The sequence below is a fragment of the Ruditapes philippinarum genome, unplaced genomic scaffold (assembly GCF_026571515.1).
Source record: "Ruditapes philippinarum isolate M1 unplaced genomic scaffold, ASM2657151v2 ctg504_1_1_1_1, whole genome shotgun sequence".
NCBI classification, from domain to species: Eukaryota; Metazoa; Mollusca; class Bivalvia; order Venerida; family Veneridae; genus Ruditapes; species Ruditapes philippinarum.
The window spans coordinates 153042-179562 of record NW_026866357.1 but is presented as its reverse complement, the minus strand read 5'-3'; the positions used below and the strand labels follow the sequence as shown (position 1 = coordinate 179562).

The 26521-nt window shown below is 33.6% G+C and overlaps 2 protein-coding genes and 1 non-coding gene across 3 annotated transcripts in view; 2 read left to right on the top strand and 1 right to left on the bottom strand.

Moving 5' to 3' along the window:
- Nucleotides 1–11304, bottom strand: part of LOC132732262 (THO complex subunit 6 homolog) — a 14811-nt gene extending 3507 nt beyond the window's left edge. The window contains exons 1-9 of the mRNA XM_060718651.1: nt 11186–11304; nt 8872–8987; nt 8092–8156; nt 5261–5315; nt 4373–4424; nt 3916–3953; nt 3118–3244; nt 2598–2700; nt 150–271 (exon numbers count right to left, since the gene is read on the bottom strand). Of these exons, the coding sequence (XP_060574634.1) occupies nt 150–271; nt 2598–2700; nt 3118–3244; nt 3916–3953; nt 4373–4424; nt 5261–5315; nt 8092–8156; nt 8872–8987; nt 11186–11197 (690 nt within the window). The 5' untranslated portion in view covers nt 11198–11304. The remainder of the gene's footprint in view (nt 1–149; nt 272–2597; nt 2701–3117; nt 3245–3915; nt 3954–4372; nt 4425–5260; nt 5316–8091; nt 8157–8871; nt 8988–11185) is intronic.
- Trnay-gua (transfer RNA tyrosine (anticodon GUA)) lies at nt 10583–10654 on the top strand. The gene has a single exon. It is a non-coding gene; the product is annotated as a tRNA-Tyr (tRNA).
- LOC132732261 (transducin beta-like protein 2) lies at nt 11232–26521 on the top strand. The gene is made up of 13 exons (XM_060718650.1): nt 11232–11449; nt 13341–13553; nt 16035–16086; nt 16703–16765; nt 17654–17762; nt 18182–18281; nt 18768–18854; nt 19592–19727; nt 20431–20480; nt 21404–21583; nt 22231–22320; nt 25253–25349; nt 26281–26521. Exons 1-13 carry the CDS (start codon nt 11338–11340, stop codon nt 26336–26338), a joined length of 1347 nt encoding a protein of 448 aa, XP_060574633.1. The 5' UTR covers nt 11232–11337; the 3' UTR covers nt 26339–26521.

Here is a 26521-nt window from a genome sequence, read left to right as displayed (position 1 = left end):
TTCAATTTTTAAATTCTTTCTTTGTATATCATACTTAGATCTTTAAATTATTTCCTATCCAATAGAATCTAAACAAAATTAAACACAAAGATTTAAAATTACAGCTGTATCTTTAAATGGGAAATAATTTTATAAAGAATTCCACTGACCAACCAGTCTTCGTTGTTATCACAATCTACACAAGCCACCCACTTGCCGAGATCTGATCGTGCCGTAAGTTCTTGTTTATTTGGTTCTAGAACATGTACAGCTTCCCCTCCAACACGACAATCTGTCATAAAAAACAACAACAAATATTTAAACCATAGATTATTGAAAGCTTACAACCCTAAATATATTAGATTCTTTTTCTTGCATTTTACTTATACAGTCCAACCCTGTTTATTCAAAGTACCTGGGACTGATAGGTTCGAATAAACGAACTCAAAATATTGTGATAGACAACAAGAGGGCCATGATGGCCCTGAAGTCGCTCACCTGTATATAGGCCCCCGAAGCGGGGCCAGTTTAAACCCTAGGGCTTTTATTTGAACAAACTTGGTAGACACCCATTAGAAGATGTTTCATGCTAAACATCTAAGGTCTAGCTGGTCAACTTTTTTCTTTACACATATAGTTAAAAACCAAGACACACCTTGGGCAGGGCTAGTTTTGACCCAAGGGCTTTTATTTGAACAATCTTTGTAGACACTTACTAGAAAATGTTTCATGCTTAATATCTAAACTCTAGCTATTCGGGTTTTTTCAAAGAAGATTTTTAAGTTTTTGCTATACACATATAAGGAAAATCAATGTCACAGGGGCAGGGCCAATTTTGACCCCAGGGCTTTTATTTGAACAAACTTTGTAGACACTCACTAGAAGATGCTTCGTGCTTAATATCTAAACTCTAGCTATTTGAGTTTTTTCAAAGAAGATTTTTTAAGTTTTTGTTATACACATATAAGGAAAATGAATGACCCCCGGAGCGGGGCCAATTTTGACCCCAGGGCTTTATTACAACAAACTTGGTAGACACTCACTAGAAGATGTTTCAAGCTTAGTATCTAAACTCTAGCTATTTGTTTTTTCAAAGAAGATTTTTTAAGTTTATGCTATACACATATAAGAATAATCAATGACCCCCGGGGCAGGGCCAATTTTGACCCCAGGGCTTTTATTTGAACAAACTTGGTAGACACCCATTAGAGGATGTTTCATGCTAAATATCTTAGCTCTAGGTATTTGGGTTCTTTAAAAGAAGATTTTTTAAGTTTTTACTATATGCATATTGGGAAAATCAATGACCCCCGGGGCCGGGCCAATTTTGACCACAGGGCTTTTATTTGAACAAACTTGGTAGACACCCATTAGAGGATGTTTCATGCTAAATATCTTAGCTCTAGCTCTTTGGGTTCTTTACAAGAAGATTTTTTAAGGTTTTACTGTATGCATATAGGGAAAATCAATGACCCCTGGGGCGGGGCCAATTTTGACCCCAGGGCTTTTATTTGAACAACCTTGGTAGACACCCATTAGAGGATGTTTCATGCTAAATATCTTAGCTCTAGCTCTTTGTGTTCTTTAAAAGAAGATTTTTTAAGTTTTTACTATATGCATATAGGGAAAATCAATGACCCCTGGGCGGGCCAATTTTGACCACAGGGCTTTTATTTGAACAAAACTTGGTAGACACCCATTAGAGGATGTTTCATGCTAAATATCTTAGCTCTAGGTCTTTGGGTTCTTTACAAGAAGATTTTTTAAGGTTTTACTATATGCATATAGGGAAAATCAATGACCCCCTGGGGCGGGCCAATTTTGACCCTAGGGCTTTTATTTGAACAAACTTGGTAGACACTCACTAGAAGATGTTTCATGCCAAATATCTAAGCTCTAGCTCTTTGGATTTTTTAGAAGAAGATATTTAAAGTTTTTTCTTTTGGTTGCCATGGCAACCAGAGTTCTGCATGGAATTAAATTCTTTGAACAATTTTCAAAGGTGACCACCAAAGGAACATTCATGTGAAGTTTGGATGAAATTGGCTTAGTAGTTTATGAGGAGATGTCATTTAAAGTAAAAGTTTACGGACGATGGACGGACGGACGCCGGACGAAAAGCGATCACAAAAGCTCACCCTGTCACTTTGTGACAGGTGAGCTAAAAACTACTCCACTTTGACCAATCATAGCAAAACTACTGTTTACAACACTTACTTATCTCTGGTCATATCTTGTTAAATGGTCAACCTAACCGGCTCTCGTGGCCAAAATCAACACATTATAAATAACTAATTGCTACCAGTATGCTGTCAGCTAGATTTCTAGACAAAAAACCATGTTGTATCTCTAAGAATGTGTGAGACTTAGGACAGTGATAAAATAAATTATACACAAACCTGTGTGAAAGACCACCTTTGAATAAAGATAACCCTGCAAAAAAAAGCCACTTTACTATAACCCTTCATTGATAAAATGAAATTGTGTAACCTCAAAATAAAGACAAACTGCCTACAAAAATCATAATTTGCTTCTTCCTTGGGTGGCCTTTATTCACTGGTTTATCTGTAAAATGACAAGATAAACAATTCAGATGAATAAAGGGAAATTACTCTTACCCCATATTCTCACTGTGCCATCTTCGGAAGCAGACGCACATTCTCTACTGGAATTTTTTGTACACACACAATGTACATAATCTTTGTGCCCACTGAAGGATTGCTAGATATAAATATAGGGTTAAATTCAATAATCATAATATCTTTACATAAGATAAATCATATCCCTTAAAAATAATTATTTTTCTACATATATGGCAAGCTGATTGTATTTATTGATCATGACCATGATTCATAATATATATATATATATATATATATAGCAAAACCTCTGGATACAATTTTTTTTCTTTTCAAGTTTGTTGTAATTCTTTGTTCTGTAAAAATTACAAAAATTTCCACAAAATTCATTTCTTAATTTCAAAAAATATTTACAATTTTACATCCAGGTTACTGAATTTATATGAGAAGAAAAACAAGAGCAACATGTTAATAATTTAGAGATATTCTGTAAAAGTAAATGGTGTGTCAAATACCAAGGGAGGTAACATCTTATCTGACAAGTATTTGGTATACTCACAGTTAGCTCCCCTGTCTCAATATCCCATGCATAAACATTGTTATCCCCACATCCAGCGTACAGGTAAGTACCGGACTCTTGTTTATCTAACACAATAGAGTTGATCTCTGGGTTTGTAAACACCTGGCTGGAATGACAATAGACATTTAACCCCTTGAGTGGTTGTAGAATATTAAACATGTATGTCACAGTATTGAACTGTTCATTTAGGAAAGATAGTGTGTAAGCGGCCAGATAGCTGAGTCAGTACAGTTGCAGTACAGTACTGTATTCCAAGGGTCCTGGGTTTGAGTCCCAGTCAGGCTGCACATTTGTCTCCCCCTGTGACAACTATATGTGCAGTATGACCAGATTCAATACTGTTGGCTGCTAAACATGAGCTTATACAGAATTTTTTTGTTGTTCAAAAGTGTCAATTGTAAATTCAATCTGTCATAGAATAACATAAAACTATGTTTAGACTGGACAATTAGTCATTTAGTTTGGTAAAAAAAGCGGAAACATTCGCCGATTTCTGTAGACTTGATTACCAGTAATCTGATATTTGGCTGTAACTGTCACAGTATTCTAGCACTAAGTTAATGAATGCAAGGCGGACTCAATTTAAGCTGGCCATTTGTTCCAGAACTTTATGGCATGTATGCCTTGGACCTCAGTGGAGCTCCTCTATCATGCTTTCTTAGTCACTGTTTTAATAATAATTGATACCACTGAACTAAATCAGGCTAAAGTAAATTTGGCAAAACACTTAACCACAAAATTTAAAAGTTTGCGCAGCATGTTTCCTTAAATACTTACTGCTGAGGAACCCTTAGTGTCCAGACAACTTTAGCAGCCTGTAAAATAAAGCAAATTCATTAGATAATTGAATAACATAAAACAATACAGTAATAGATAGCATATTTTTTTTCCACAGCATCTTTTATTTTTAGGAATACATTCACAATTTATGTACTAGAGTTCAACAACATACACCTATTATGCATTTTAAAAACATTGGTGTCAAAATTATTATCAATGTACATGTACAATTGAGGCTAGCCATTACTTACAGGTGATTCTTTTATCTAACATAGGAACAGAAAAAACCCAAAAATACTAACTTTATAAAAACAAAGTTGTATACAGTGTTTTATATATTTAGAAAGGGAATGTTTTAAAGAGTACATGACAATAATAAAGCATATCTTATGGGAAAATACTGCTTGAACAAAAGAGTATATAGTAAATTACAATAGAAGTAATTTTTACTCACTTTATCTATAATCTCTGACCATTTCCATGCACATATATCACCATTACCTGCACTATAAAAATAAAAACATGTGTCTCATATATAACTTTCTTAACAGGATGAATGTGACCAAAACTGGTCGAATATATTTCTACATTTTAAACCCAATGCGATGTATTGTTTTCTTTCTATCTTAATAGTATGTTGTACCAATCTTAACAGATGAAACTTTCAAACCAAGACAAATTTATGTAAAAATATCAATAACATGAAGTTGATTACCATAATGAAGAATTGTACTGAGAAAATCATTTTTAATTAAACTTAAATATCTACACTGATACATTACTTAAAAGATCTGTCCATGAAAGATATTGAATTTGCTGGAAAATGGTCTCTTACAACAAGAAATGCTGTGCTTTTTGTATAAAGATTTTCGAAATAAAGATTTAGCCTTTATTAACTGTTTGCAATATTTGCAATATTTTCTTAGATAAACAGGGGAAGTCCATGACAGAATTATGATTTACACCCACTTATACAAACATGAAGACATGTTTAAAATTTCTACTGAAATACTTTTAAGTGCATGTAGATATAGAACTTGTATGCAAAATCTTAACTCACAATATATATTGTAATCACACAAAGTGGCATAATTCATTACAAATCTATCCAAGAGTTGCAGGTCTTGGATAGTTACCAGCAACTATGATCCTGAAGAAATGTATGAAGTTTCGGGTGATTATCTTAAGTGGTTAATGAAATATGAAGTTGCATGAAAAAATAATTTTACCATCACATTGGGGTGAGTAGGACAGCCCTACTTGTCTTCAAATAGTTGGGCCTTGCAATGACGGACATGACTTGTTTGTCATAATTTATTTTCAGTATAGACTTAAAACTTACCTGATAAGTAATGTTTCTGTTGATATAAGACTGTATATTGCTCCTTCTTCACAAGCTGATAAAACAGATAAGAAAACAGATACATGTATACAGTCCATACTTAAATCTATAAATAGAACCACTTAGTTTACACAGAATTCATTTTAATTTGCTTGTGATGGAAGCTTTTTAAAGCTTACAGACACACTCTTGAATATGTACCTGGAACCAAACAGTACTGAGCAATGAGTGTAAAGTTTCTTTCTCATGGAAACTCTGGCTTGCTGATGGGAACTGATCCAATGCAGCTATGATTCTTCGATTATTTTTTAATAAAACTTATTGTCTTAAAATAGAGTTACTTATAAGGCTAAACAGACAGTAGCTTGTTCACATGTACTTATATCAAATTAAATCATTTGAACAAAACTACAGTTGACTCTCAATAAGTCAAAATCGCTTTACTCAAAATTCCGCCTTAATCGAATAATTTCTAAAGTCCCGTCAAATTTCCTTCTTTATCTTTGTATTTTAACTCCGCTTAGGTCAAATTTTGACTTACCGAGACTCCTGTTTAGTCGAAAAGAAAATTTGGTCCCGTCAATTAAAGTCCAACATATTTTCATCTCAATTAGTCGAAGTGTGAAAATAGGCAACTGATCAAAGGTCGGCTACATCAAGGTGAGATGTTGTCACTCGTGATTTACACGTTTCATAATAATTTTTAATTGCCGGTCATCAAGTATTATTAACACGTCGTAAAAGTGGCTTTATTCCGTTTCAGAACTTAATTGGTTTTAACAGTTAGATAACTAAATCAAAATTTAATTACATTTTAAGAAAGTTGACTCGTGCCGTCTGACGGGTGTTACTCCAATAACAGCCTAGGTATTGATGTGTGTTATCAACGTAAATGACATTTGTATAATTAATGTTCCGTCATATTGCATACATTAATTTGTACTTCCGGTTCACGATAGTTGCTAATTTCGTTTTCGTCCGATGATCAACTAAATCAAATATAATTGTGTGTTTATGTTTTACTATTAATATACATGTATTAAATTTTGAATTATATATTTTTGTTCATTTATAATTTGTTGTTGTAGGTGATTTACCGTCATTTCAATGGTCAAATATTGCAGCATTGCCGCTAACAACAGTAACAAACCTACTTCTTTACACATTCAATCAGGCACATGTATATATATGTACGAATGTCAACGTAATGGCGGTAGTTCCACATTACTCGAATTCCGTTTCTCTCGAAGTAAAATGCCCAGTCCCTTGGATTTCGAGTTACCGAGAGTCAACTGTATGTCGCAATAAAAATAATATGGTCCTAACTGACAATATGTGAATATTTCCAATAACTTAATTAAAACAAACATTTGCAAGGGGATAATTGTAGTTTTAAGATTTTTCTTGACAAAATGTTAGATACATAACATGTGTAAGCACCATTATACTGTCAATACAATTGTTTATGTACATGAACTCAGGCCCCTTGTCCACAAAGAAAAGATCAGGATCAGGTGATCCTGATTTTATTTTCATTGTTTTATAAAACTAAAAGCGATTGTATTATGCTAGAATTAAATGGTACATATTCGAATTGTAAATAATTGCTTATTTGCAAAGAAACCAACCTATTTTGGAATAAAATCAACTAATTACAAAACAAATACAACTAGGAATGTTTCCATAGGACACGGGTGCCCCCACATGCCACTGTTCTGTCAATCTTATGACTCTAGGTCAAATATTTTTTGGACTACATGTGCCACAAGTTGAAAACTAAAAATCTTTTACTAAGTAAAGGGCAAGAACTTTACAAATACTGAATAAATCCACAAGCAAACCCAAAGGTGCATAAGAACACATGCTGACCAACATTCTTGTAAACTTTCAGACCTACAAGTTAAATACTTTTTGAGCTATGCATGAACAAGTTGAAAATTGCAAATTAATACTACTGTAAGTCAAGGGCAATAACTCTATCAAAACTGAAAGATATCCACAAGCAAAGTACCAGTTGCATAGTTTCACAGTGATGTTGATCATTATTCCTGTAAAGTTGGTTGATTCTAACTCAAGCACTCAAGGAACAAATAACAACATAATGAATCGGTTTTTACTATGTCAAGGGAAATAACTCTACAATTACTGGATAAATCCAAAAGCAAAACCCCAGGTGCACAACAACATATGCTGAGCAACCTTCCCGTAAGGTTAAATGACTCTATGTCAAATCCTTATTGAGTTACATGCGACACAAGTTGAAAATTGCAAAAATTTTCTAAGTCAAGGGCAATGACTCTATAAATACTTTATAAATCCACACAAAATATCCAGGTGCACAACTACACATGCTGATCAACATTCCTGTAAAGTTTCATGACTCTAGGTCAAATACTTTTTGAGTTACGTGCAACACAAAAGAGAATGGACGGACGGACAAGGGTAAACCTCAATGCCCGCCACAATAGTGGGGGCACAAAAATAATCAGATCAAAATGAGGATCAATTTTAGGATCAAGATCAAAATTTGGATCAACTGTAAAATGCCCATTTCTTGTAAAAATAACAATAAATTTATTCTAAACTTTCATAAACATGTCATTTTAGGTCCAGTTTCATCAATTTAATATTGAATATTTAATCTATGAGGATAAATAATGGAGAATATTTGAGTTTTTAAATTTGATCCTGATCTTAAATCTTTGTGAACACGGGGCCTGAATATCAAATCTACAAATCCCTGTCCTGTTCCTCACATGGTGAAGTATGGTACACAAAATAAAATTATTAAGAATAATTTTCTAAGTCATGTAAGTTAACAAAAATATTACCTTTAAAACTGTAAATTGGTTTCCTAGTGTCTTCATCAGCATTAGGTGCCAGTGCTGCTACCAAACTGTCAAATTATTTATAAAGTAATCATTAACTTTACCAAATATAACACTTTAGTATTAGTATACTGCCTATTTAGTACTTTGACACTTACATGTTCAAAACTTGATAAATCAACTGCCAAATTTAAAAGTAAATATTTAAAAGGAATTTAATTATTGTCTTTTAGTTGACTGAGCTATGAATTTGTTGCACTTTACCCCAAAAATAGGATAATTATGCATACATGTGAACTCTCCCACTTTTAGGTGGAGACTCCCACTTTCTGCAGCCAAATGTTCAAAGATTTTTCTTAAAATAAGGGGTATTTTCACAAATAAAAGAAATCTCCCTATTTTTGATGTCAGAACTTCCTTCTTTGTTTATTGCAAATTCTAAAATCTCCCTCTTTTTGAAGAAAAATCTCCCACTTGATCATCAAAATAAGTTCACATGTATGAATTATGATGTCAACTTCTATATAAAAGCAAGACCGCTAAATTGAAATTTCAAGATGAATGTCCTGTATAAGCAAAACTGCTTTTTAGCTAGCTAAAATGTTTGCAATGCCATTTTTATACACAGTTGCATTCAAGCATCAAAGAGAATTTGCTAACATGTAAAAAATTAAGCAGAAGGTTTAGGACAACCACATATATGTTCAATTAATAATATTTTAGCCCTATATTTATAGTCTCAGCTAATCATGAAAAGTTCTGAAAATATTGTTTTATTTTCACCTATATACAGCAACATAACCAAAGTTGCATGCAGCTACAAGGTATTTCCCACATGGTGAATAAGACTGACTAAACACAGTTGTATGTAAACATCTTCTCTTAGATAGTAAACTTTCCTGAAAGTACAAATCAAAACAAAAAAGATAAGTACTAGAATTATTCCACCAAATAATTACATCTGTAAATCTTTAAGAAAAACAGAACATTTTTCTCATCTCTGCAAAAACATATGACAACATCTGAAACAATCATCATTTTCCAATTTGCAATTGTTCAGACTATTTTTGGAAAAAAATAAGTTTGTGTTACAAAGGTAAAGGTAGTTTACATATCTAAAAAAGAGCAACTTTATCTGAACCATGAAAAAGTAGAGTGTGAGACCATTTACCATAATTTCAATAATGACATAATGTTTTCAAAATGGCTGACTGATTACCTTTAATGCATGTCTTGCCAATTTAATCTGTTTTTGATTGAATATATTATTATTTCATCAGTTCAGTGTGACATACTACAGAAAACACTTAAACATTACAGATGACAATTTTTTTGTACTGTAAGTTTGTCATTTGATTTCCTTCTTGATTTAAAGCGTTAAGTACTGCAAACTAAGAAGATGATTTGATCATTTCCAAGCTAGGTGCACAGCAAGATGATGAAACTGGACTTTTATTAAACATTACATTTTTAATCAACTCAAGTCTATAGACTACATGTGCATATTTAAAAAGAAATAAAAATCAAATAAAAAAAACAATTTAAAAAACTGTACTGGTCGGGGACCATCAACCGGACACTTTTTGAACATTTTTTCTGACAGATTTCATAATTTCAAACTTAGAGACCTGAACAGCTAGGTTCTTCACCTAACTAACTGGTTTGTTTATTTCTGATTATATTGACACTTAGGCCTGTCGTAGAGGGTATCAAAATTACCTAAATTGTTAACACTACAGTACCATGCGCCTGGACAGATATGTACATTATGTGACTTAATTCAGATAAAAGCTTGGGTGTTTTAATTTTTTATTTTTAACATGAAATACAATATTTCAGTAAAGTTTTGAATATTCTATTGTTTACTCTGCAAATGATTATAGCTGGTATTTGAGGTCAGGTATTGCACTCTTGATGCCCAAATTTTCAACGTCAACATTCTTGAAATAGATATTAAAATATTACCGTCTACGGAAGTTAATAAATTTAATTTATTAAAGAAGAAACATGCATGTTGATAAAAAAGTGGCCGATAGATATAAAACTGCTGAACAAAGAAAAAACTTAAATCATTTTCTGGGCTGTCCAGGTTTGGTGGTTGTCCGGTTTTGATGGTCCCCGACCAGTAAAGATTGCTATATTTTTCAGTAAAATTTTCAGTGTCATATCTAGTTGGGCGCTGCTATTTTCAATGTAACTCAATAATAATTGGTGGGGTATTCCGATAACGGAACAATAACAACTTTTCGACTAAATTATAATCCTACAGGTGTTCCGAGTGAAAACAGATCAAAACATGAAATACCAAATGACACCTTAAGAACGAAAAATTAGAAATAAAAAAAGAAGGATTTTTAACCATTTTTCCCATTCATAGGCTTTGCCTAATTTCATATTATTCTGTTTTATTATAAGGTAAGATGTTAATTATTTCTTAAATTATCATGATGTCTATCAGATCATAAACTGATAAAACTACACTAGACTACAGTAGATCGCGATAGCTCAGCGGTAGAGCGGAGGACTGTAGATCCTTAGGTCACTGGTTCGTATCCGGTTCGCGGGACATCCTTTTTTGTAGGTGGCGCGATAGCTCAGTTGGTTAAACCACTGACTATCACTCCTGAGGTCCCGGGTTCGATCCTGGGTTACACCCTTGGGATTTTTTCAGAGACACTTTCAGTGTTTCCCACCTACATAGAGGTGTACTGGTAAGAAATCCAGGAAATCCTCGCATGTATCAGTGCTATACACTGGGCATGTAAAAGAACCAAGGGGTCTATTCAATAATAGCTAGGGACTGGTTCCCGGATTCCCTTGTATCTTAAAGCTGTTTCTTAAATGTATACAATGTATACCTGCCTGTAACACTCGTAAGAGGGGTTGGCAGTATCCAGAGATAGATAGATAGATAGATAGATCAAAGTTTTACCTGTCGCGAAAATATATGACAAATTAAATTTTCAGAAGTATATTTCAGACTCTTTACTTTTAAATAATGCGGCTATGTTTTTGCTAAATTGTTTCATAAAAAAATTCGTTTCATTAATGAAATTATGATCATTATAATGAGTAAAATGCCATATATATTTGTAACCTGTTCTTTCATTTTTCTTTTGCCGGCGGTTATCTGTAAGAATAGCTACATGTAATTTTTACTAATTTGTATTAGAAAAACATTCTAACGAAAGACAAAATTACACGCGACAACATTTCAATTTGTGCTGAAATAATCAATTTTGCAAGAAAATGGATCAAGAAAATTCTGTGCCGGCATTTGCTGTTACTGCGGCCGTTGGAGCTGTAGTTTTGCTGATTATGCTTTTTTTCACAATGAGCCGAAAAACTACAGAAAATGAAGGTATTTTTTTTATCTTACACTGAATTACTTTCTGTTTCAAATTTCACAATGAATCAAGTTGAGTACTTCCTGTAATTTTGTCTTGGTTGTGATTTTCCCTTGACCCTTGTATCTAAATTCAAGACTATAGATCTAGTTAGTTGTGAAATAAAAAATGTTGCCTAAATAATCTGTTAATGTATTCTGGATTTTTAAGGAATGTCAGACGTTTCACTCCCAAGACGTTTCACTATTGAGACGTTTCACTCCCAAGACGGTTCACACCTAGACGTTTCACTCCCATTTTGTCAATTGTATGGACGTTTCACTCCCAATTTTTAGAGATTTTTACTAGGAAAGTTAACAAATTGTAATTTCATTCATATTAAACAGTGTAAATAGGAAATTTAATTTAATGTTTCATTTTGTTGATTTCAATGGTATCATTTAATTATGGGTTGAGTGATAAGAGGTGTAAATGAAAGACACATTTCTGAAATATCACTTTTATTATCAGTGTAACAACATGAGAAAATTCTATTTATAGTAAATAAAAAAAATAGAATAACATAGAAAGAACAACAAAAACATCTATATTATAAGTATCAGTTTAAATATATTGAAATCATTACCAGTAAAGTAATAAATATCACTCAAATAATAAAAAATATCGATATATTAAATATATTGACTATGTAATGATTATTTTTTGTAAGTCTTAAACAATGAAATGCAAAATATGTGTATAAGGTCTATGTTAGTATATCATAAGTATCAAAATAATTTTGGTATAAAAAGGGAGTGAAACGTCTTCAAGACGTTTCACTCCCATTTGGGAGTGAAACGTCTTGGTGTGAACCGTCTTGGTGTGAACCGTCTCAATAGTGAAACGTCTGTCTACCATTTTTAAGGCTCAAAATCGCGCTTCTTTATCTGTCTTCCTTTTCTGTCATTCTACAAGGATCTAGACAGTTTTGAGGACATACACACAGGGGTCTGGCAATCTCATTAAAATCATATCTCTACTGACGCTCCATTCGCTTCCGCTAGTGAAGAGTAAATTGGAGCATAAAACTATGAGTATAAACTGATTTTAATGAGATTTGGAGTCCGCCAAACTAAATTCTACCCAACTTTTTAATATAATATCAAATACTTGTTCATTAATGATTTATTACAGTGTCTATTCTAGGAATTCAAAAATAGGCGTGATTTTCCCCCCTCTATTTCAAAAAAGGGGGCGATTTTCAAAATCAAGGGGTGCCAATATAAACTGCCAATGTTAAATCGTCTGCATTAAGTTTACACTGAGGCGTTCAACCGATGAAATATTTAAAACGAAAATATTCAATTAAGGCAGCAGAAGTTGTCCTCCCTTAATTTATGAACGAAAACAAATTTTTATAGAACTGTCGCGATTGATTATCAAGGGATTGACAATACAAACAATCAACCTATCTTTTACGTCTAAATCGTAGCCAAGCTAGGATTTCTTGATTATTTACTACACTAAAATGGCGCCCAACTGTCAGACCTAGCACACTAGTTCCGGTAGGTACGAAACATTCCGTTAATTTCCGTCAACTCACGTAACCAGTACCATAATGTACTAAATTATTATAATTAGCTTACAGTTACCTCCCTTCAGTTTCCGGTGTAAATGTAAACAAAACAACCAAATAAAATGCGAGATGGAATTATGCTTGCTAGGGATCACTTTTTTTCCAGAATTTTTTACGATTTTATTAACTTTTTTTAGATGCGCGATTTTCACTCACATGATTTTGAATTGTGCGCAATCTTTGAAATATTAGCGTGAATCTCGCAATCGCGCGTCCTAGAATAGACACTGTTATTAGTATAACCAATTGTTAACTTGTTACTGAAATAAAATATGATTTAATTTCTGTAGAGAAAGAGGAAGACAAGAATGATTCAAAACCTGCCAACAAGCAAGAAAAACAGGCCAATAAAAAGGTTAAGCCAGCTGGAAAAACCAAGGTGAAATCTCAGCAGTCTACATTCGCTCATAAATGGTTGGCAAGTTCACTTAAAGGACACGGTGCAAGGATATTAGATATGGACTTTAGCCCTAATGGAAAATATGTGATCACGGTTGCAGAAGGTATGTTTAGGCCTGCTAGTTATAAGACTTCCATACAATGAAGAAGTAGCATGTACAACACATTATAGAATTAAAACGGTATATAAAATTAAAATGGTGTACATAATGGAATGTGCTGGAAAAAATGCATAAAGGAACTGTGTTTAGTGAAACAGTTAGCAATTGACATATATAGAAATGAAGTAACTTGTATGATTGTAAAATTTAACTGCAGTAATGAAATGCATTTCTGTTTGGTTTTTTACCACCAGTACTGTAATAGTTTGAATTTAAGTAAATAATGTACATAACATAAATTCTACTGCATTATATAATACAAGACATAGTGATACAAATGTAATTATAGCCTTACAAATATGAATTCATACATGAATGTGTTTGACAGAAAAATAGAGGATATTGAATGAGTGTACAATGTAGTTTAATACTAAATTTATTGAACAAGTTGAATAAAACCATGGCGAGCATAATATTGTTCTATTCAACAAGTTTAATAAATTTAGTATTGAGTCTAGATAAATGTTATATTCTATTTATCACATATATAAAAAAAGAACAGTTAACTATAAAAATGAGTAATTTTTCAATAACGCTAACATTAGTGTGCTTTAACGCTTTGTTTTTATATAGAGCAAATGACGTCACATCAAAATGTTAAGCGCTATTACACTAGTGTAATATCATTTTCATTAAATGGCTTTATTACACTCCTGCGCTGTGGTTAATGTGATAAAAGAATTTATCTACCAAATGAACCAGCCTAATTATTATGCCCCCATTTCGAAGAAAAGGGGGTATATTGCTTTGCACTTGTCGGTCCGTCGGTCCGTTGGTCCGTCGGTCCGTTGGTCCGTCGGTCCGTAGACCAAATGGTTTCCGAGTGATAACTAAAGAACCCTTAGGCCTAGGAACTTCAAACTTGGTATGGTGATTGGTCATGACCAGTAGATGACCCCTATTGATTTTGGGGTCAAGGGGTCAAAGGTCAAGGTCACATTGACCTTGTAAGCAAAAACGGTTTCCGATCAATAACTAAAGACCTTTAAGGCTTAGGAACTTCAAACTTGGTATGGTGATTGGTCATGATCAGTAGATGACCCCTATTGATTTTGGGGTCAAGGGGTCAAAGGTCAAGGTCACATTGACCTTGTAAGCAATAATGGTTTCCGATCAATAACTAAAGAACTTTAAGGCCTAGGAACTTCAAACTTGGTATGGTGATTGGTCATGATCAGTAGATGACCCCTATTGATTTTAGGGTCAAGGGGTCAAAGGCCAAGGTCACATTGACCTCTTGGGTAAAAACGGTTTCTGATCAATAACAAAAGAACCCTTAGGCCTAGGAACTTCAAACTTGGTATGGTGATTGGAATGACCAGCAGAAAAACCCCTATTGATTTTGGGATTAATGGGTCAAAGGTCAAGGTCACATTGACCTTGTAGGTAAAAACGATTTCCGATCAATAACGAAAGAACCCTTAGGCCTAGGAACTTCAAACTTGGTATGGTGATTGGTCATGACCAGCAGATGACCCCTATTGATTTTGGGGTTAAGGGGTCAAAGGTCAAGGTCACATTGACTTTGTAGGTAAAAACGGTTTCCGATCAATAACTAAAGAACCCTTATGCCTAGGAACTTCAAACTTGGTATGGTGATTAGTCATGACCAGCAGATGACCCCTATTGATTTTGGGGTTAAGGGGTCAAAGGTCAAGGTCACATTGACCTTGTAGGTAAAAACGGTTTCCGATCAATAACGAAAGAACCCTTAGGCCTAGGGACTTCAAACTTGATATGGTGATTGGTCATGATCAGTAGATGACCCCTATTGACTTTGGGGTCAATGGGTCAAAGGTCAAGGTCACATTGACCTCTTAATAAAAAGCGGTTTCCGATCAATAACTAAAGAACCTTTAGGCCTAGGAACTTCAAACTTGGTATGATTATTGGTCATGACCAGTAGATGACCCCTATTGATTTTGGGGTTAAGGGGTCAAAGGACAAGGTCACATTGACCTTGTAGGTAAAAATGCTTTCAAATCAATAACTTAAGAACCCTTTGGCCTAGGAACTTCAAACATGGTATGGTGATTGGTCATGACCAGCAGATGACCTATTGATTTTGGGGTCAAGGGGTCAAAGGTCAAGGTCACATTGACCTTGTATGTTAAAACGGTTTCCGATCAATTAACTAAAAACGCTTAGGCCTAGGAACTTCAAACTTTGTATGATGATTGGTCGTGACCAGCAGATGACCCCTATTGAGTTTTGGGTCAAGGGGTCAAAGGTTAAGGTCATGACCAGCAGATACTTGATAACCCTTATTAATTGTTTGATCACTGGGTCAGAAGTCATAATAACCTTATCACATGACTAATTGGCTGCTGATAGGGGGCATACATGTTTTACAAACATATCTTGTTACTTATAATGGTGTAACAATGACAGACATATTGCACTGTTCATTTATTTTGTTCTCAGATCGTTCAATATTAATGTGGTCTACAAAAGAATTTGAGCAGAAAGAGCACAAGTAAGTCTTCCTCCTACTTCTTTTAAAATTCTTTAATTTCTCTTATTAATATATTTTTGTTACATTATTTATATAACAGCCTTAAAACTTAGAATCCTGAACCTTGTGTTAATTATGCATCCCTCACCAATTACATGTACTTTCAATAGCAGTAAACTCTGTCTAAATGTGTTGATCATAATTGCTATTAAGCATCCCTAACCAGTTACTTTCAATAGCAGTAAACTCTGCCTTAATGTATTGATCATAATTGCTATGTAAGTGTCTTGGTACATTTGTGCAGTGTACATACTGATAACTCTATTTGAAATTTCTTACATATTTTGTATGGAGCAGGTACTTGAAAAGTAGTTGAAAAATGAATTTCTATTAAAATAAATGGTTAACCTAAACTGATTAATCATTGAAAACAACTTAACAGTTATACATTATTTTGAACAATTTATATCAAGTACTTATATAAGTCCTTCAATGTCATTTCATTTACATTTTTTGTTCAACCAAATGCAGAAGTTTCAAATCTTGATATACATTTGTAAAATAACATGACGATTTGCTGGCGTTATCAGAAACATATAAATAGTGTTACAGCTAATCAGTTTTATGTAAATTACAGGTCAATTAGAGGAAATGTTGATCTGGACCATGCAACAAGAGTGAAGTTCAGTCCAGATTCAAAGTAAGTTTGTTATACAAGTTTTATGAACTGTTTACCAGTGATGAAAAATTATTTGCTTATGTCAACAGTATAAAATCAGTAACTTGATCAGATCAGGAAAAAATGCATTTTTGAGTACAACTTATATACAAAGAAATTGTCATATTTTGTTATAAAATAAAATAATAATGTAAAATTTAAAATCAATGGAAAAAACTTTTTGGACTCCTTGTTAATTATTGACCGCGGTTACCCGGTATTGAATTTTCTAACCAATTTTTAGCTAAAAACCAACTGTACCTGTTTAAACAGATCAGCATGAAGCCCCTTGTTATGAATGACGCAACTTTTTTAAAAGAAGGTAAACTGATCAAAGCCTGCTGGCTATATTGAAATTTGAAAGGTCCAACTATTTCTTTCTATTACTCTAAACAGCATGGTACTGAAATTTTAATTTCAGCTCCAATCAAACACTGCTGTACACTTGCTCCTTTTATAACTGAAGACCCAGAATTATTCGTCACCTTAGTACAGATACAGAATAAGTCCTTCTTAATTTAATGGGAGTTAATCAGTTATTGCACTAAGGTGATTAAGATAGTTGACTTCAAACCACTTGCCAGTCACCGCAGTGGGTTCGAATCCCGACAGGGACTTTGGATTCTTTCATGTGAGGAAGCTATCCAGCTAGCTTACAGAACGTCGGTGGCTCTACTCAGGTACCCTTTAGTGCCTGAAAAAATGCACAGAGTTGCATCTGAGGTGTTCCTCCACCAGTAAAGCTGGAACGTCGCCAAATGACCTATACTGTGTCGGTGTGATGTAAAACCCAAATCAAACAAACAAAGCACTTAGGTGACAAGGTGTACATGTGTATATACATTGTAATTAGTTAATTTTCTATTTTAGGGCATTTGCAGTTAGTCTTGGGAACGCTAATACAGTTCGGGTATTTAGAATCGGGAAGAAAGATGATGGAAGCCCTGGTAATATTACTGGGGCTATAGATTTTCCTCAGGTAAGTTTATACAATAATATGAATAATATTTTCGAGTTTTTTTTTGGGCTCAACATTCTGAAATAAAAAGTAGGGGCTATTCTACTGATCTTAGCATTGATGTAACTTGTCAGGATCAAAAGAGGCAGTGCCGGAAAATAGAATTTGGAAAATTAAAAATGGATTACAGGAAAAAAGGTCCTTGTTTTAGAGATTTAAAGCAGTGTAATGTAATGGTAGAAACAATCTCATTAAAATCAGATTGTCGTTTTCACTCTGTTACTCTTCGCTACCTTGCAAAAAGTAGTGGGGCCACAGTCTGGATATGATTTTTATAAGTTGAAGAAAAAGACTTATATAATTATTTCTTGATTATCATTCTAGATACAAATATATATAATTCGATTTTATCAAAGTTTATTATTTTTTGTTTACAACAGAAACATAAAGCAGAGATTATTAATGTGGGTATAGCCAGCAATGGTAAATATATCATGACAATCTCATCTGATACAACCATGATAGTCTGGTCTATAAAAGGTATATTATACTTCTCTATATGCTTTATTTATTGTTCATTTTGATGATAATGATAATAAAAGTTGGGATGGTAGAAAGTACTGATTTCTGTAATTTAGTAAGACCTTCAAAGTATATTTGCATTCTGCGGTCTACTTTATTTTCTGTTTTAGATACTTTACAGTCAAAATGCCAGGATTAAGGCATTCCGTTTTGTTAAATTTTAGAAAAAAATATCTGAAATGTTTTGCATTTTTTGTATGGTTTGATTATTTTTGCGATTTTAAAAACTACATTTGTACTTGCTAGTTCACTGTTTATCCCAAACCAAATATTGCACTTTTATTTAAATAGTTTTGTGGTATACACTTTTAGTGAAATGCTTGATGAGATGCTTACAAATGATAAAAGAGAAACAGAAATTTAACTCCTGTATTTCTGGTTTCAGTGTAGATATATTATGACATACTAAATTCAGTGTTATAATTTCATAAATGATTATTTCAGGTGACGTGTTAAATGAGATCAACACTAATCATATGAACAATTCATACGGGGCCGTATCTCCGTGTGGGAGATTTGTTGCTTCCTCAGGTAAAAGTCATTGCTCACTACTGGTTCATTCAAGGAACATATTCGATACTTTGACTATTAGCTTATAGCTTCTTGCATGTTAAACCTCCTTGTGGCTGAGGGAATGCCTTTAATGGTTGAGGCAAAAGAATTCCAGCCACCATTTATCCTGCATTATCCTAAGAGGCATGTAAATGGGGTTAGAATAACTGGAGTCTGTACATCTCTAAGCTCCAGCATGTGAGGTGGTTTTGACCCCTGGTGTTGCTTTGAAGTTTGTAACACCTGAGGTTAGCTAAAATCATGATTCATCTTTCCTGTTTCTGTGCCATATGACCTATTGATTTGAGCAGAAAGTGTTGCAGTGCTTTTCATTTTGGGGCTATTTTGTACAATAAAACTGATTATTCTGGAAAACTGGGTAAGGGAATGAACTGGAAATTTGCACAAAAGTTACTAGTCAAATGGAACATTAATCTCGGAAAAAATATATCCAGTCCCATCATGTTAAAAAAAAAACCTCAGTTTTGTCCATACAATTTAATTTGATGTCAAATATATGAAGTAACACAAGCATTTCTATACTTCTTTCTAAAAGAATCAGAAACATTCTGTGAAAAGACTTAAAAATGAATTTAAAGAATATTTACATGCTATTTTATAGTTCTTCTCAGTAATGAATATACTTCTACTTGTGAATTCCGTCTAAACTTGTATTGATTATAATCAAGTAATTTGTTTTTATGTATATTATATAGGATTTACCCCAGATGTGAAGGTTTGGGAAGTATGCTTTACAAAAACAGGAGATTTCCAAGAAGTGAAACGAGCATTTGAGTTAAAAGGCCACTCCGCTGGTGTTTATTGTTTTGGATTTAATAATGATTCTACCAGGTAAACTGTTGTATAAATTTTGGATTGACATAGTTTTGTCATATGCAAATTGTATCAGGCCATTTGAAATAGTATTTCTAATTTTACAACAAAACATAGAAATCTGATCGGAATATCACATAAAGCATTTTAAACAAACAGGCTTTTTCCTATAATTATTAAGTTTCCACCAAGTAAAAAGAGGCAGGCTGTGTCCAAAGGTATTCCCCACAGTAAAGGGAAAATATGACATCGACATTTTTTTTCACTTAAACTTTTTAGAAAGACAAGAGACATTACAAATTTAGATTTCTAAATTAGAAATATTTGCCAGTAACCAAAATATTTAACAAAACAAAAATGGTGACTTACATTACCTTTATATGAAGTATAATGTCTGTATTATTCAAATTTGCCATTTTCCTCAATTTCTTTGCTACCGACTTTTTTAATAATTTGATTTAAAAATATAAAGGCATGTAAGTCAGCATCATAAATGTATGCAAGACGTTCCATGTTATAAAATGAATTCACCATCTTCCAGTTTGGACGTTATGTAGGAAAATTTCAAAATATGTAGTGATTGAACAGTGAACAGTGCAGACCATGTTCAGGGCAGCACAGACATCCTGGCTGATCTTGGTCTGCACTGGTCACATGGGTAGAATCTGTTTCCACCTGTAGACAAAGGTCTTAATAGATATATAATTTATTTTTTTATCAGAATGGCATCAGCTTCAAAAGATGGTACCTGGAAATACTGGGACACTAACAGTAAGTTTACTGTAATACAATTATTTCAGAACTAATATACACACCTGTTTACAGCTCCTGTTTGTTACAATTTTTCTTGATATTAATTAAAATTTTATCTTACATTAATTAAAATTTTATCTTACATGACTTTTAGCAAAACTAATCAGCACATGTATCAGTATTTATTGTAGAAATTGTAGTCAGTAATTCTGCAGTCTATGCTTAGCTAAATAGGGAAAGCACTAGATTTGTAATCCAAGGGTGGCTTGTTTGTTCCTTAGATGAGGGGAAATATCTCTGTGACATTTGACCTTGAACATTGAGTCTATCTATAACAATTAATCCCGGACATTGTGTGTAATGGTCATTTGTCTCACGTTGCTGATTAAGAAATCATGCAGCCTTAGTAGCCAGTCAGTAGTAGAGAATGTCACCAGTGTTGGTTCGAATCCCCACAGGGACTTTGGATGCTTTCATGTGAGGAAGCTATCCAGCTAGCTTACACAACGTTGGTTGGGTTCTACTCAAGTACCCGTTCATGCTTGAAATAATGCACGGAAGGGCACCTGAGGTTTTCCTCCACCAGTAAAGCTGGAACATCGCCATATGACCTGTGTGACGTAAAACAAACAAATTAGTAGAGAATTTGGTAATTACTGGTTAGTTATCCAGGAAAGTCGGTCAGGAGGATCAACCGCAAAAATATGTTAAAAAAATGTGTGAAAATCATCGTAAAAATAAAATAAAGCAAAAAACAAACAGTTTATCTGCAGTTTGATGAAAAAAGATGAGCTTGTCAAGATGTTATTTCTATTTTAGGTAGTCGTACAATTATTTGTTTGAATTTTCTTAAAAAAGATCCACTTTATCTATATAACCTTCAAATTCAGCATGATATTTTGCTAAGATAATTTTATCTTTTAACTTTCTTTATTTTACAGTACGCTATGATATGAATCAAGATCCATATTTATTATTTACCGGAAAGTTACCGTTATCAGGACCTTGTCTCGTATCATTATCGCCCGACGGTAGAACGGTGGCTATTGCTCAAGAAACGTCTATATATGTGTGTAACTCGTCAGGAAATGATGAAGAACTCATAGAAAATGTTCATTCAGGTAAAAATCATGATTTTAAACTCTTACCATGGGAAATATCCTAAATGAACTTACCAGTCTGTACAAAACAATTCTTCATTTTTATGGAAAATTGATAAAAAAAACTGACTGAAAAGCCAATATTGCAGACCGTGATCAGACAGCACACAGATGTGCCAGCTGATCTTGGTCTGCACTGGTAGTATGGGTAGGTACAGTTGCTGTCAGCACAGTTTCATTTATCAATGCGTGTTCTTCTATAATAGCTCCAGGAACGATGGTTAGTAAACTACCTGCCTATATGACTGAAATACTGTTGGGAAAAGGCGTAAAATGAAACAAACAAACAATCTTCTATAAAAGATGTAATCTGGAAGTTGGCAAATGTGGGTTTTTCCCAGCTAATCCGTACGTAAAAGCAATCTTTTACTGTTATAGCTTCACAGTGCACACAGTGAATCTGTTGAGCTTATTTTTGAAGCTGTACCTGTAAAAGTTTGTTTGTACCTACAGATTAGCTGGGGAAAAACCCAAATTTTCTTAATTCCAGAGTTAGTCTATTATAAATATTCATTTGAACAAATAATCATTTCTGGTTATTAGAAATTATAAATATTTGTGAACTTCTTTATTTGAAATTATTTAACATGTTGTTGTTTTTATTACAGAGCCGTCAGCACAAATTGGTTTTGACAACTCAGGAAAGTATTTGCTTAGTGCAGGGGATAAACATGTTCATGTCTTACATAATATCACAGGTAAATCTATTTACCATTATTATAACCTATTTCACATCATTACGGATTACAAAATTTTAGCCGCGTCATGACAAAACCAACATAGTGCGTTGCGACCAGCATGGATCCAGAACAGCCTGTGCTTCCGCGCAGTCTGATCAGGATCCATGCTGTTCGCTTACAAACCCTATTACAAGTAGAGAAACTAATAGCGAACAGCATGGATCCTGATCAGACTGTGCGGATGCACAGGCTGGTCTGGATCCATGCTGGTCGCAAACCCATTATGTTGGTTTTGTCATGGCGCGGCTCAAGTAATCAAAATATTATTGTTATGGTTGTTCTCTGTTCATTTGAATTTAATTTTATTTAGGAAAATAGATTTTCCAAACACTGTATGAGAATTTTCCACTGTATTAGAATAACTGATGTAAAAGATGTCATTGTTTAAATATAAACTGTCTGCTTAGCACAATAGATTGATTGTTCGACTGTAAATTGGGTGACCTTGATTTGATTCCTGGATGGTGCAGGTTTTGTTGCGATTGATCATGGAATCCTTTAAATGGTCTTTTGCATTGTACCTCTGGCATGTACAGAAGTTATACTTTCCTTTCGAAAGTGTAGGCTCTGGCAAACTGCTTAAAAATCCTGCCAAAAAACGTTTATTGGTAGTCTAGCTAAAATAAAAGCTATTGTAAGTCAAAATGTAATTGTGAATAATATGAAATATTCTTTTTGACACTAAAGTCTTTGTTATTCAGTGGCGTTCATAATAAATTACCTATGCCGCCATTTTAGAGCAAGGCTTTTTTTAGCTCAGCCCTCCAAGAGAGAGCTACTTTGTATTGTACTCACCCAGGGGTCTCTTCACACTTTGGTTAAGTTGGTTATTCAAAACTTCTGAAGGAAATGGCTTGAAACTTTACACACTTGCATGAATGTCCAAGGTCCATTACATGGTTTTTGACAGAAAAATGGCCCTTTTTGAAAATTCTACATTATCCAGGCTCTTGTTTTACTATCAAGCATTGAAAATAGTAGAGCATGCTGTCCTACTAGTAGCATTTATTTAAAATTAAAGTCAATTAAAGTGACATTATGCCCATTCAAGGGTATATAGTGAGTGAACAGGCGAATATCAAAAATTAAGTTACATTTTGCAATAATTCCTTTTAATTTAATAATTTACTTTCCATAAACAATAAACCATAAACAATAAATAATGCACAGATCCAAATAAAATTTCTGTAAATATCTATTAGAATTTACCTCTAACGCTCAGTTAATAAAAAGAGTGGGGCATTCTTTTTATATTTTAGGCAGATTTATAATTTTATCCAGAACGTTTCCAATATCAACTGTTGGTCAAACACCATTTTAACAGTCAATTTTTTATACCCCCGCCATGTAATGGCTGGGGCATATTGTGTTACCCTGTTCCGTCATTCCGTCCTTCTGTCATTCTGTCATTCCGTCATCATCAGTTTCCGTTCATTATCTTAGTAACCGTTGCACACATTCAACTAATATTTGGCATATGGATATGTCATGAGAAAATACAGGTCAAGTTTGAATTTGGTCATGGTTCGATGATTTTTGGCAGAGTTATGCCCCTTTTACTTTGAAAAAGATATGAAATTTTCAGTTTCCGTTCATTATCTCCCCAACGGTACAACACATTCAACTCAAATTTGACATATGAATATGTCATGATAAAATACAGGTCAAGTTCGAATTTGGTCATGGTTCGATGATTTTTGGCAGAGTTATGCCCCTTTTACTTTGAAAATAATATGAAATTTTCAGTTTCCGTTCATTATCTCCCCAACGGTACAACACATTCAACTCAAATTTGACATATGGATATGTCATGATAAAAGACAGGTCAAGTTCGAATTTGGTCATGGTTCGACGATTTTTGGCAGAGTTATGCCCCTTTCACTTTGAAAACAATATGAAATTTTCAGTTTCCGTTCATTATCTCCCCAACGGTACAACACATTCAACTCAATCTTGACATATGGATATGTCAAAGGAATGCGCAGGTCAAGTTGAAATTTGGTCATGGTTCAATGATTTTTGGCAGAGTTATGTCCCTTTCACTTTGAAAATAATATGAAATTTTCAGTTTCTGTTTATTATCTCCCCACCGGTACAACACATTCAACTCAAATTTGACATATGGATATGTTTTTGGAATGCCCAGGCCAAGTTCAAATTTGGTCATGGTTCAATGATTTTTGGCAGAGGAAAGCGCCTTTCACTTTGAAAATAATATGAAATTTACAGTTTCTGTTCATTATCTACCCAACAGTGTTACATATTCAACTTAAATTTAACATATGGATATGTCAAAGGAATGGGCAGGTCAAGTTGAAATTTGGTCATGGTTCAATGATTTTTTGGCAGAGTTATGTCCCTTTCACTTTGAAAATAATATAGATACATCTTAGGAATAAGCAGTTTAAGTTTGAATTTGGTCGTGGTTCAATGATTTTGGACAAACTTATCTTTCTTGAATGTTGGAAAATTTTTGAACTTTCAGTTTCAGCACTCATACTTTTGTGGAAATGTATAATGGCTACAAATATGAAATATGCTATTTTCAAAAGGTTAAGACTGAATAATTTCAGTGCCTTGAACATTGTATGGAAATGGTTTGTGTTAACATTGAAAAGTTTTAAGGGCTTTGAACTTAAAATGAAAAAAATAATTTGTGCAAACAAATTTGGAACTAAATATTATAACATCTGAAATTTTGGCTGCATGCGGGGGCATCCGTGGCATGATGACACATTTCTAGTTTAAATATAAAGTCAATTCATCTCAACTTGACTTGAAAATATGAGCATAATGTCACTTTAAATAATGTTAGTATAAAAAGACTAGAGCTAAACAAGCAGGATTTTCTGAGGGGTACATACTATAATTACTTTATTTCTGTACACAGGTTACAAAGCAACTATAGAAGAGTTGATAGGTTTAGAGAAAAAGGCCAGTGGTCAGGCAATGAAAGAAAGGATTAGGTCTCAAATTAGAGATTCCCAGTATGTATTTGTTGATTTATCTTTATATTTAACCATTAATCTGCTTGAACCAAGTGGTTAGCCTTTGCCACCAGTATAGAGCCAGGCCAGCCTGCACATCCGTAAAGTCTGACCAGGCTCTATACTGTTGGCAGCTCAATATTTGTAATTTGATACTGAAATCCCTTTGATTAGGAATGGACTGTTCCAAATTCAAAGCTGGTTAAATCCATTTCACAAATTCAGTAGGTTAATGTTTAATATAATTTCTTATGAGCATTACTAATTTACTATTGTTAGTTTTTATGTGCTGTTGAATTCAAATCACTTGCTCCTCACAGCTGTGGGTTTAAATCCTGCCAGAGACTTTGGGATTCTTTCATGTAAGTAAGCTACATGTATTCAGCTAGCTTACAGAATGGCGGTGGTTTCTACTCAGGTGCCCACCTGTACATAGAGTAGACATTCAATGCACTACACAGAGAGGTACCCCAAGGTCTTTCTCATCAGGAAAGTGGAAATTCCTTAAATTAACCTTACAGTGCTAGTGTAACTTACAATTTTAAAAATGTAGACATGTCTTGTATAAATTCAACATAATACATATGTATGAAGTGGCCTGTTGGGTTTTATATGTCACTCTTAACATTAGTTTTGAAGAAAATGAATGTTCAATCTGTAACCAGCTTGAACTGAAGGTAATTAATCATTGGCAATGATTGGTAACCATTGGTTACCATTGGCACCAGTTCAGAGCAAGGCCAGAATGCACATTGATGCAGTCTGACCAAGCTTTATAAAGTTGGCTGAATAGGTTAAAGTAACTTTTATAAGTTTTTCATCTTGAAATCCCTAAAATTAACAGTGGACATGAAAGCTGGACAAGTCCATTTAAGAAATTGAGTGGGTTGAGGGTTATGATCTATTTATAGAATTTTGTGTGTAATTTCAGAGCTGCCTTAGATAGAATTCAGGGAGGGACTTCCAACGGCCATGCTACAGTCCAGTAAACTACCAACATTCCCTACAGTGTTCACAATACAATATGATATTCTATATTTAGTAACAGTTATATAGTGTTCCTTATGGAATATGGAAAAAAAACAAAAACTTAACATTTATAGTATATAAAATATTCTTGGTGGATGCAGTTGGAATATGGAAAAAACTGAATATTTATATAAAGTTTTCTT

Excerpts from the sequence above, each read along its gene's own strand:
- LOC132732261 (XM_060718650.1), top strand. The coding sequence starts at position 11,338 with ATGGATCAAGAAAATTCTGTGCCGGCATTTGCTGTTACTGCGGCCGTT. Across the intron at positions 22,321-25,252 it reads TGTCTTACATAATATCACAG|GTTACAAAGCAACTATAGAA; the intron begins GTAAATCTATTT and ends TTCTGTACACAG. Across the intron at positions 25,350-26,280 it reads TCTCAAATTAGAGATTCCCA|AGCTGCCTTAGATAGAATTC; the intron begins GTATGTATTTGT and ends GTGTAATTTCAG.